This window comes from Gobius niger, assembly GCF_951799975.1.
Source record: "Gobius niger genome assembly, chromosome: 10".
In the NCBI taxonomy this organism is placed as follows: Eukaryota; Metazoa; Chordata; class Actinopteri; order Gobiiformes; family Gobiidae; genus Gobius; species Gobius niger.
Genome location: NC_136861.1, coordinates 24,645,119 through 24,657,555, shown reverse-complemented (window position 1 = coordinate 24,657,555; position 12,437 = coordinate 24,645,119). Strand labels below are relative to the sequence as shown.

The 12,437-nt window shown below is 42.0% G+C and overlaps 1 protein-coding gene across 1 annotated transcript in view; it reads left to right on the top strand.

Annotated features, from left to right (window-relative positions):
• mast1b (microtubule associated serine/threonine kinase 1b) overlaps positions 1-9,227 on the top strand; it is a 36,424-nt gene extending 27,197 nt beyond the window's left edge. The window contains exons 14-27 of the mRNA XM_079564050.1: positions 54-192; positions 334-466; positions 1,652-1,817; positions 1,960-2,061; positions 2,141-2,263; positions 2,480-2,589; positions 2,668-2,837; positions 4,083-4,321; positions 4,457-4,660; positions 4,765-4,994; positions 5,140-5,262; positions 5,390-5,523; positions 5,793-5,980; positions 6,968-9,227. Of these exons, the coding sequence (XP_079420176.1) occupies positions 54-192; positions 334-466; positions 1,652-1,817; positions 1,960-2,061; positions 2,141-2,263; positions 2,480-2,589; positions 2,668-2,837; positions 4,083-4,321; positions 4,457-4,660; positions 4,765-4,994; positions 5,140-5,262; positions 5,390-5,523; positions 5,793-5,980; positions 6,968-8,835 (3,929 nt within the window). The 3' untranslated portion in view covers positions 8,836-9,227. The remainder of the gene's footprint in view (positions 1-53; positions 193-333; positions 467-1,651; positions 1,818-1,959; positions 2,062-2,140; positions 2,264-2,479; positions 2,590-2,667; positions 2,838-4,082; positions 4,322-4,456; positions 4,661-4,764; positions 4,995-5,139; positions 5,263-5,389; positions 5,524-5,792; positions 5,981-6,967) is intronic.
• The last annotated feature ends 3,210 nt before the right edge of the window (positions 9,228-12,437 follow it).

Sequence of the window (12,437 nt, the reverse complement as noted above, 5' to 3'; positions counted from 1 at the left end):
ATATCTCAGAATCGTACAACTATGAATGTCCATGGCTTTTGTTTTGGCCACAGGTGGAGACTGTGCCACTCTCTTGAAGAACATTGGTGCTCTCCCGGTGGAAATGGCTCGACTTTACTTCGCAGAGACCGTCCTGGCTTTAGAATATCTGCACAACTATGGCATTGTGCACCGCGACCTCAAACCTGACAAGTAAGGACAGACAGCACTGCACAAGCTAATGGCTACTTAAAGGTTACCAAGTACTTATGCTATGAATGTTATATCCAACTTAACACCTCTAAATATGTTTTTCTGCACTTCTTGAGTTAATGATTTCATAAATGTTTGCAGCCTTCTGATTACATCTATGGGACACATCAAGCTGACTGACTTTGGCCTGTCTAAAATCGGCCTGATGAACCTCACCACAAACCTGTATGAAGGGCACATCGAGAAGGATACCCGGGAGTTCCTGGATAAACAGGTACGAATAATTCATTGAGACTAATCCTTCAAGACACTCTCTCTAGGACTGTAGTGATGCGCGATGGTGTGATCCAAGCTGCGTTTAAATATAAATCGGTCTTTGATGTCCTCATTTCTATGCAAACATATTCCTTGTCATTGTGCAATTGGAATAACAGTTGGCAGAACAATGAGCCAGTATTCTCCTCTCATTAGTACAGTCAGGTGAGATATTTCGGTCTCCTGAGTTTCTCATTACTGCCTGTCCAACATGGCTGCCACAGTTCCGTTCATTTGCACATGAAAACCTCAGACGTCCTTTCATCTCAGCATTCGAGAAGTGGGCTGCTCTGGCAGAGAGGAATATGAACTAGCATCTATACTGGCAAGCTGTCGGTAAAGTTAGAGTGAAAAGATGTAAAAGCCTCATTGAAATCGGCTGTACCATCAGTTAATCAGCTCTTTTGGGTGTTAAAGCAGAACTAAGTAACTTGTTTACCTTAAATCCTTTTCGTAGTCACTCTGGGGGTAATACAAGGGGCTGATTGGGAAGTCTTTCATCTCCCCCTGGTGTCTCTGTCCAGAAAACCACGCTTGCAACTTCCCTGCCTTCGGGTCAGAGGCGCACCACACACTAATAGAATCACAAAGAAGAAGCTAACAGGCTAACGGGCAAAGCTAGCTGTGGGCTAGCGCCACTTTAGCAGTATTTACTGCCAAGTTTGAGAGAAAAAAATTGTCTCCATTGTGTAATTGAGTTGTGGCACAATGTACAAAGTTACTCTCACCTTTTGTCTTTTCTGTCAGCGTAGTATTTTACTCACAGACAATTGATGAGCAAAAAATAAAACGCAACATGTAGTGACTATTGCTTACTTAGTTCTGCTTTAAGTACAATGTGTAAGCCCTATATAGGGGAAAGGCAACGCTTAGCCTGCAGGCCAAATTTGACCCTCCAGCATAGAACCTTTGCCCAAAAAGTTGTTTATATATACACATCAATCATCCAATATTTGTTAAAATACACTATAAAGATTTTCCCCACAGCCCCCTTTTAGGACGTATAGTATATGATGTACTTTGGGCCACAATTTTGGAGGTTTGGGTCCTGGTCTTTTTATGCCACATTACTACGCGATTCACTGACATTAAACAGCACATATTTTAGACTTTATTTAACGCTGTTGAGTCTATGTGTTGTCAGGTGTGTGGAACTCCAGAGTACATTGCCCCAGAGGTGATCCTGCGTCGGGGCTATGGTAAACCTGTGGACTGGTGGGCCATGGGCATCATCCTCTACGAGTTCTTAGTGGGCTGTGTGCCTTTCTTTGGGGACACGCCTGAAGAGCTGTTTGGACAAGTCATCACCGGTAAGGCAACTTTTACTTTCACTTGACCATTCACTCTAGCAGAACCCCAAACAGACTTCATTCATTTGCAGCAACTATATACAAAAGAAACTTAAAAGCCTCACATTTACACTTTCTTTTCTTCCATTTTTGTGTCTTGTAGATGATATAGAATGGCCTGAAGGGGATGAAGCTCTGCCTGTAGAAGCGCAGGACATGATTTCGTCTCTGCTGCAGACAAACCCTCTCATCCGACTGGGCACAGGTCAGTAACGCTTGGTTTGTTTCCCTCTTGAACCCTGTGCCACTCTTGTTTTTTGACTTCTCTCTGTTTGTGGGTGCAGGTGGCGCGTACGAGGTGAAGCAGCACCCGTTCTTCTTGGAGGTGGACTGGAACAGCCTGCTCAGGCAGAAGGCAGAGTTCATCCCTCACCTCGAGTCTGAGGAGGACACCAGTTATTTTGACAGTAAGTTCACAGCGCCATCTCTGGGTATCAGGGTATCGCAAGATAGAGAATATATTGAAATTTTGCCAGTTTTTACATTTATGCCTATTTAGTTTTTTTCCCCTCAGTACTATATACCATAAATCAAGTCAAAATACTTGCCCTGTCCACCTCAATTTTAAAGTATTGGTTCATTTAGAAATCACCGGTGCCCTCTCTGATATCTTCTTTCCTCAGCCCGCTCCGAGCGCTACCACCACATTCACTCATACGATGAGGATGACACTAATGATGATGAACCTGTGGAAATTCACCACTTCCAGTCCTGCTCCCCGCGCTTCAGCAAGGTACCAAAAAAAATCTGTTCATTGTATTAAAGATTCATGGGTGAGGACAGGTGTGGAGTGAGTATGCGCTGCCCGCAGGTCTACAGCAGCATGGAGCATCTGTCTCAGCTGGAACACAAGCCCCACGGCGTCACCCTCAGAGAGCACAAGGGCCCACGGGAGGACCGGGTGGAGAGGATGGCCAAGAGAGAGAGTCTGGGCAGCCTGACGCTCCGGGACAAGAGCTGGAGGGCTGGGTCACCTGAACTGTGAGTGCTATAAGAAAGTACAGACATTTCCATGCAGTGGTGCAAATTATGTTTGAAAGTATTAATGGCTTGAGAGAAAAATAATGTTATCCTGAATATCCTTTTTTTAATCCAGTAGATCCAGTATCGAGTAATAAGAGTCAATAACATTCACAACACTTAAAGAAGAACTAAGTAACTTGTTTACCTTAATAAATCCCGTTCATAGTCCCTCTGGGGGTAATACAAGTATTAATGGGATGATTGGGGTATTTCTTTTCCCCCTGGTGTCTCTGGCCAGAAAACCACCCTTGTAGCTTTCCCTGCTCCGACCCGGAGGCGCAATACACACTAATGGAATCACAAAGAAGAAGCTAACAGGCTAGCGGCAAAGCTAACTGTGGGCTAGCGCCACTTTAGCAGTGTTTACAGCCAAGTTTGAGTGAATTATCTCCATTGTGTAATTGGATGTACAATATCCCTTTCTCTCTTTGTATTTTCTGTCAGAGTAGTATTTACTCTCATGGACAATTAATAAGTAAAAACACGCAACATGCTACGACACCTGCAGTGGCGCTTCTGGCCTCTAGGGGCATGAGTTACTTAGTTCAGCTTTAATCACTATTACTGAAAACCATGCATAAAAGTCTTTCTCTTGTAGAAATATTCAATTCATTAATTAAAGTCACACTGACTTGTTCTGCACACAGTTTTGACAACGTTTTTTTTTATATTATTATTTTAAAAGAAGAAGCTTGCATTAAACATGTGCAGCTGCTGTCATAGTGTGTTGTTTTTTGTTTATTTCCCTATTGTTATATTTCTGCCCCCTAAGATTTTTGCTTTACTTATTGTACATAAGATACCTCATTTTTATACTACTTAACTGGTTGCACATTTTCCTGTCTGTTTTTCACACTCTGAGTGATCTTCTTGAATGCCGACTGTAACATGTGACTTTCTCCATTGTGAGATCAATAAAGGATTATCTTATCTTATCTTATCTTATAAATGATCCCACCATTCAGTTTCAGTTTTAAACACAGTCCTGTATTTTTATTATTTATTTATCATTAGTTAGTTTATCAGGATCCTAGCTCTGCACTGCAGTCGCCCACTGCTCCTGACAGGTTGCCCCGACACACTGGCTGAATGATGAGGAGGGCACATTTTTCTATGTAGACACTAATACAAAATGGGGGTTGAAACGTTTTTTTGTGGCATAAAAGTCATTTGTATCTCTCATAAATGTTAATGTCTCTGCAGGAAACGTCTGTCCTGCTCAGAGTCATCATTCACAGAAAGTGACTCCAGCCCGCCCTCTGGAGTCAGGAGGAGGTTCTCTGCTCTGATGGATCCACACAGACTGGCCTCAGAGTCAGAGCAGATCAGGCAGAGCGCCGGGAAGACCAGGGGATCGTCCCTAGAGGGCGCTACAGGAGCTGGGAGCAGCCAGGGAGATCTGCGGGCTTTACTGAAAGAGAGTGCTTCTATCACATCAGGAGGTAAAAATGTTTTTTATTGGCTCTTAAATTTCCTGTTGTCATCCAATTGAGTTAAGGGAGATGAGTTTTTATTTTATTTTTATGGTTCATTTTAACAAAAACATTTGAATAAACTTGCTGTATTCATTCTTTCAGACAAGCTGCTCAGACCCGATACTTCAGTGTCTCTTCCTGTCAGCGCCACAGTTTTGGGGCTTCCAGACACTCAGGGGCCTCGAGGGGCGATCACTGATCTGGTCCTGCGCAGGGCTCATCACCACCAGCTCACCACAGAGGGGGAAAAGCGTAAAGTCATCAAATCTGCCTCCGCCACTGCTCTGTCTGTCATCATCCCTGCAGGTAAATTCATTTTGAAATATGCTTCCACAGTAAAATAGGATAAAATATATTCAGGGCCAAGACAACGCACTACAGCTGATGATTTCTATCTTTTTGTTTTTTAGTTGAGCAACATGGAGCATCCCCTCTTGCCAGCCCCATGTCCCCCCGCTCCCTCTCATCCAATGCTTCGTCCAGGGACTCCTCCCCCAGCAGGGACTACTCCCCCATGGTCAGCGTCTTACACTCCCCCATCACCATCCACCGCTCAGGGAAGAAGTACGGCTTCACGCTCAGAGCCATCAGGGTCTATATGGGGGACAGTGACGTGTACAGTGTGCATCACATGGTCTGGGTAAGAGCTGCTGTTGTTTTGTTTATAAAGGCTGTAAAGGATGGCTTTACAGAGTTGTAGATCTAGTCATCTGTATCTAGTACTAATCCAAATGAAGGATATGCACAAATGCACTATGTCATCTTTGATTCTATTTGTTTTTCAGCATGTAGAGGAGGGCGGTCCTGCTCAGGAGGCGGGACTCAGTGCAGGTGACCTCATCACACATGTGAATGGAGAGTCCGTCCATGGGCTTGTCCACACTGAGGTGGTGGAACTCATTCTCAAGGTGAGAAAAGTAAACAATTAGCAGAAAATAGCATGACAATTTCACAGCAAGTGTACAGAAGAGTCTACTAACAATACAAATACACAATTGTGTGAACATTTTTAAATCTATTTGTCTTAATATGCAGAGCGGAAGCAAGGTGACCGTTACAACGACTCCATTTGAGAACACCTCTATTAAAGTGGGTCCAGCCCGCAAAACCAGCTATAAATCCAAAATGGCCCGCCGCAGTAAGAGGAGCGGCGCCAAGGAGGGACAAGAGTGAGTCACCACATAATACCATCATTGCTATTGCAGGGTTTCAGATGACTTCAACATCTCTTTATCCTGTGACTGAGATGAGGGCAGGAGAATGTCTATTGAGGATATGCTGATTTATGGATTAATGTTGTGGTTTTTTTAGAACCTGTATCTACTATAGAACCTTAATGTGTAATATGATTTATAGACTTTCCTTTTGGGTATTCCTTTCAAAAAATTCACTTATTTTCATGTCTTCATAAGTACATATACATTTTTCTATATTACAGTAAGAAGCGCAACTCCCTGTTTCGCAAAATCACCAAGCAGTCGAATCTGCTCCACACCAGCCGAAGTCTGTCTTCTCTGAACCGCTCTCTGTCGTCAGGAGACAGTCTGCCGGGCTCCCCCACACATGGCCTGTCAGCCCGCTCTCCCACTCAGAGCTACCGCACCAACATCGAGTCACCCTATCTGGGTACGTCTTGGGCCTTTCATATATACAGTATTGGCCAAATAATGCACATGTGTTTGAGGTATAATTTTGGATTCAGTAGTTTTTTTTCATTATCAATATTATAAAACATACATTTCAATTATGTATTTATATACAAAATCAATAATACATAGGATCAAACATTTTCAAAGGCACGTGATTGACAAAGATTTGTTTTAAGATGTCACTTAAAGGGACTAGACGGAGAGTTTAAAAATGTTTTAAAATTATATATTATCTACCCCCTACTTAAAGCATTCAAGAATGAGGCCAGACCCATTCACCACAACTGCCACTAAAATCCTGCACTGTCACTCATAAAGTTGTGGCATTAGCAAGTATAAAAATTACTGTCCCATCACTTCGAGCTCCTTCCATCATGGCAGAGATACACACTTCCTGTTGCCAAGAAAAATGTGTACAGGAATACTTTTGTTCCCTTTGCCATCCAGGAGCTGAATAACTTGTAACCCCTAATGTCGCTCATTCTGTTCCATTCCCTATTCCTTTGATGAGATGAATTTGATGATTTTATAATGTATTTTAATGTATTATGGCTTTTATTATATTTACTGAGCAAATGAACATGAATGTGTGAGCAAGCTAAAGGCAAATTTCTGCTATTGCTGTAATAATAATAGTAATACATCAAACTTGTATAGCGCTTTTTTAGACACTCAAAGGCGCTTTACATGGATAAAAACGGTATGGTAGACAATAAAGTTTTGTCTATTACATTCTATTCTAACTTCTATCTAGTCCCTTTAAAAACTGAGCCTGTTTTATCTCGATAGGCAACTGATTCCAAAGGCGTGGGGCCACAATGGAAAAGCACGGCCCCATATTGAAACACAAATGACATGCTCAAAAAACATATTAAAATCTGAATATAGGTCTGACATTTTCAATTTGGAAAGCTGATTGAGGACCCAGGTGTTGACACATAATCTCTGTCTGTCTCTCCTTCAGGCAACTCATCTCAGAGCAGCTCCCCAGCCTCCAGCACTCCCAACTCCCCCGCCACCTCCCACCACATGAGGCCCAGCTCCCTCCACGGTCTCTCCCCCAAACTGCACCGCCAGTACCGCTCGGCCCGCTGCAAGTCTGCCGGCAACATTCCTCTATCGCCGCTGGCCCACACCCCCTCCCCCACCACCTCATCCCCTCCGCCCCTCACGGGACATACTGTGGGCAGCTCCAACACCACGCAGACCTTCCCCGCTAAGCTCCACTCCTCACCCCCAGTCTCCCGGCCCCGTCCCAAAAGCGCAGAGCCACCCAGGTCCCCTTTACTGCAGCGGGTGCAATCGGCAGAGAAGCTAGGTGCCCCGGTCCTGCCGTCTTCCTCATCCTCCTCATCCTCGCCCTCTCCTCTAACTGGCGGGGTGTCCCTACGCAAACACAGCCTGGAGGTGGCCCATGGTGACTACAGGAGAGAGTCCTTTCACTGTGAACACAGCTTGCAGAGTTTGTTAGAAATTGAGGGGGAAAACGGACCAGCCCCTCCCTCCCCATCATCTTCATCATCCCCCTCGCCACCGTTGGGTGGAGAAATCACAGGGTTAAAGCCTTCAAGGAAAATGGGTCGACAAGAATCCCCGCTAAGCCGCGAATCAATACTCACGACTAAAGAGAAAGATAGTCAAACAGTAGAATTCATAGCGCGCAAAATAAGCAATAGAGATGCCAATGTTGAGGCTAAAACGGTTGAAAAAAGTGCAACTCCAACGGAAGTGGTAAAACTAAGGGAAGCAGCCGCCACGGAAACAAAAAATAGCTATGTGGATACTGGCTCACATTCTGAGTCAGTAGCTGTAAAGTGTAAAGAGAAAAGTGATAGGCTGCCAAGTACACAAACAGACAGCACAGCTAAAGCAAAGCATCAAGATGCCAAACAAGCTAATATGGCAACAGACAGCGGGGCAAAAGAGAAGAAACAAAGTGTGCTGACAGATAGCATGACTAAAAGTAAGCAGCCAGATGGGAAACAAAACACACTAATAGATCACACAACTAAAAGTAAGCAACAAGACAGTAAGCAGCAAAGTGTAGTGGTGGAAAACACTGCTAAGGCTAAGCAACACGATGGCAAACAGCACAGCCTTACAGACTCTTCATCTAAGGGTAAAGTGTGCAGTCAGCAAGGAACACAAGATGGTAAACAGCAGAGTATACCTACAGAAGGCGCAGCTAAAGCTAAGCAACCAGACAGCAAGCCACAAAGTACGGTTGACAATGCTAGCAAAGCAAAGGACAAGGCTGATGATAAAACTAAAGTTACACCAGTGCCTGACAAAGCAAATTTGCAGAAAAACACAGAGCCAAATCAGGCCAAGTTGCGCAAAGGTTCAGAGACGACAGAAAAGGCGGGAAGTTCTGATGTGGTTATGAAACCTAAAGGACAGGCACCGCCAGCACCAACGCAGGTCCAGGCTGTCATCACACAGGCTCCGGTTAAGGCCAAGTCTGAAAAGCTGTCAGGTCCGACAAGCAGCTATCGCACTGGGAAAGAGGAGAGAGCTCACTTAGAGGCGCTAGAAGAAAACCCAATGTCGCCATGTTCTTGCACACCCTTACCATCTTCAAGCAAGTCAAGGCCTATGTCTCCTGGAGATAAAACCAGCTTTGTTACTCAGCTTACAAGTGTTGCCAAAACTGTACTGGGACCAATGAAGGGGGGGTTACAAGAGGGCGTCAAAGGCAAAGACGGTACAAAAGTGAGTGAGGAGAAAAGGGGGAACGCCACAGCAAAATCTGACACGGGGGGCGGTGGACGTAGAGGCGGTCAGGCGGCTCAGTCTGACAAAGCAAACAGCCGAGGCTCCAAACATCACTAGTGACAAAGACTTTTCCAAGAGACTTTCCCATGTAATGCCTTTTACTGTAGCGTCATACTGACATATCATTATTTATCAAAATGGACAAAATCTGGAGGAAAAAAAAAAGAAAGACCAAAAAACATTTACAAAAAAGTTGTGAACAAGCAGCATCAGCTACTGTGTGCTACCTTAACTGGCCTGTGTATGTACTGTGCACTACAGTGTGTATAGTTGCATAGTAAAGCGTGTATGTCTTAATGCATGTTTGACATTGTACATGAATAACAATGAAAAGGGAAATTAAGGACAAAGCAGACTTTAAAGGAGTAAACACTGTGAACATTTTAACACACATACAACCATTCAGAAGTGTATGAAAACTGGTTTCTGTTACCAGGATGAAGAAATTATTCATCGTCACCATTTTTTTTTTGTACTGGGCATTTCCCTGTTAACATTTGGTCATACAGTATATCATAGGTCAAATTGGGCTGATTTTGCCTCTGACTTAGACACATGCCTGTTACAACCTTACAACCTATTCCCAAAAAATATAATCATGACAATTAAATGAATGAAACTTAAAAAGATCAGACACCAAACGATTTGAGCTCATAAAAAAAAAAGCATAATAGAAACCAATTTTCATACGGGCAAATCCCGTGCCATGTTGCGTCAGTTCAAACTGCTCCAGTATAAGTCATTTTCAAAAATCTTTCAAGCGTCTTATCATACAGTGAAGATGACTCAGTACATGGACCAAGGCACCAAATTGTTACGAATGACGTTTGTTTTGGGATCTGTCGAAAGGGCTGTATCTCTGTGGCGGATGAGATGATCTTGCACAGGGGCACTATGCAAATTCACTAACAATTTTGGTGACCCCAGTTTTACGTTTACATCGTGGACTCTTGAGAGGCGGTACATGAGAAAGAAAAGGGTTGCAATAATCCGAGCAAATACACATCCATCATGATATGTGCAATTTTATATCATAGCCTAGTGTGTGAATACATAGCAAAATGTTAATATGGATTTTAAAGTTATTTTTAATCCAGAAAGTGCGCAAAAACATAATCATTATCGGCTAATAGGCTACAAATGACCACTCACTCTTTTTCTATTCATTCTAAAATGTTGTACTTTTTATTGCTATCTGTAAAGAAGAAAAGTGCCAGTGTTTTTATTTAGGAATCTTGTGATATTTTTGTTTACAATATAATGTAGAATAATATGCAATCCAACAGTGCCCGGTTCTACCAAACTGAGCACCTTGGTCAGTTGTGGATTCATAAAATAACTGGATTAGACATTTAGTGGTGAGCTAGTGTTTGTCTATAGTACTGTCGACTGTAGGTGGCTCCGAGCTGTGTAAGACTATATGAGACCAAAAGAGGTACAAAAATGTTCTCAATTGTAAACGATGTCTTCTGCCTGTGGATTTCTCAGTCTTTTCGTAAAAAAAAAAAAAAATATGACCACACACTCCATATTTTTTCCATAGTGTAATAATGCAATGGTTTGAACCTTGAAACCATCATTAAGGCACTGATTCATTTTGTGTGACGTGATTACAATTGCACTTTATTTTTTGCTTTGTAACCTATATGCAGGTTACTATTTTGTATATGTTATTTATTACATTGTATTTATTCTTTTCCACATATGTATTCATTTTTTGTTGTGGTGTTTTCATATCCAAGGACTAACAGATCCATCCAACTTGTGCAAGTTTTTATTCCATGAAGCTGAAAGTTGTGTTTTGTGTTTAGTACATCAACAACTATCTCCGACTGCTTTTTTTCATGCATTGCTGCATAATGACTAGCCATTCTTGTGAAAAATACAATGCAAAAAAAAAAACTTTAGGAGAAATTAAATAAAATGATTTCAAAATTCTGGTTGTGGCATGTGAAGACTTATTTAGAATTGCTTGCATTTTATAATAATAATAAAAAACACACATTCGGTTCACATATAAAACTGATGAGTAGTAAGTACTATAGTAGGTAAATATTAGTACATTTTTAAAGGTTTTATTCATGTAGGATAACTTTCATTTTAAGATAATATTTCTCAAATAGAGGCATAAGTAGTCATCCAAATAAGAACTCAAATAAGAGTAGAATAGTGTATGGTGAATATACCAGAGTACTGGGTAAATGTGATAGCAGAGTGAGCTCCTGTCCCTCTTTTAGTTTTACCTAACCCTTAAGGCCTTTGTCCCCTGCAACTTTTTAGATGGTCACCCACTTCTTTTTACTGGGTCCCATGAAAGTCGTAATATATCAATATTATTTGTGTAAAGACACAATGGCACCACGTAACTGGTGTGGATTATGTTGCCGTATTTGCTCTATCTGTGTGTTTTGGGGACACTCAGCAATTGAAATGGTTTGCAGGTCAGGCGTTATTGACTCAGAAAGATGTGAAGTGAAAATTCCATGATGGTCACTATGGTAACTGTAAAATGCAGATTCCTAGTCTTAGTTTTTTGCTAATTTCTCTGTAATTCCTGGGCCAATTCACACGAAACAAAAACTGTCACAAAGTTCAAAGGCCTCTCTTCCAGCTCATGTAAACTATGGACTAATTATTTCCTCATAAAGGCGTCCAAAAGTGGAGAGGAGAGGAGAGTGTGTTGGTCAGAAGAAAGGACTTTCACCCATAAGAATAATGTGGCAGGTTTGTGAATCCAATCACTATCAAATAAGACCAGGGAAACCCTTTAGACATTTTCTTGTTGGAGTTTCTCTAACATAGAGTTGTATTGGCACTTGCCCTCCAACTAAAATAGAACTCTATAACGTGAACGCAACCTATTACTGTCTATATGAGAATTGTAAACTACTTTTGAAATAACCCAATTCTGTTGATGAGTTAAAAAAAAAAAGTGGACTCTGCATCAAAAGGTTTGCTTACATCTGGATTAAACAAGATTAGACAATAACCAAAACTGAGCTCTTTTTATTTATGACCTGATCCCTATTGGTCCCCTCGTGACCAATCGCGGTCGAGCAGACACGTGACGGCTATAAACAGGAAGTGAGTATGGACCGCTGACACAACTTTAATCACTAATTTTTATTGTACGAGTAAAGATCAAAATCACTACTTTGTTTTGGACATAAGCTCGAAAAAACTATCTGTTTATCGCTATCTTCTCATACAAGGGAAGGAAGATGAGACGACGAAGGAACCAATAACGTCCGTCCCTGAGGAAATGAGGAGCGACTATTCGGGAATACAACATGAAGGTATTAACTCTGTCACCAAGCTTTGCTTCCTTTTGTGAGCACAGGGTAACCCGTTTGACAGAAAGGATTACTTATTATATGGTGGCCTCTTGCAAAATCTCAAATATTTGTCAATTGTCATGCATTATTCATGAACTGAAGCTGGGAAAGAAAGATAAATAAAGTGCATTGTTTTTCCTCCCTGTTGATTTAGGTATCTTTCATATATACGAATACTTTTAGATTCATGGATGGTTTTTCAGTATTGGTGCTAGTTGTTGTGGTTAGACAGCTGCGTTGTGGTTTTGACCTCGTGACTATTTGGTTACAGAGGTGTTACGTGTTTTTTCAAATATTAATCTTTTCTCAAGGGGTGGTTTATGT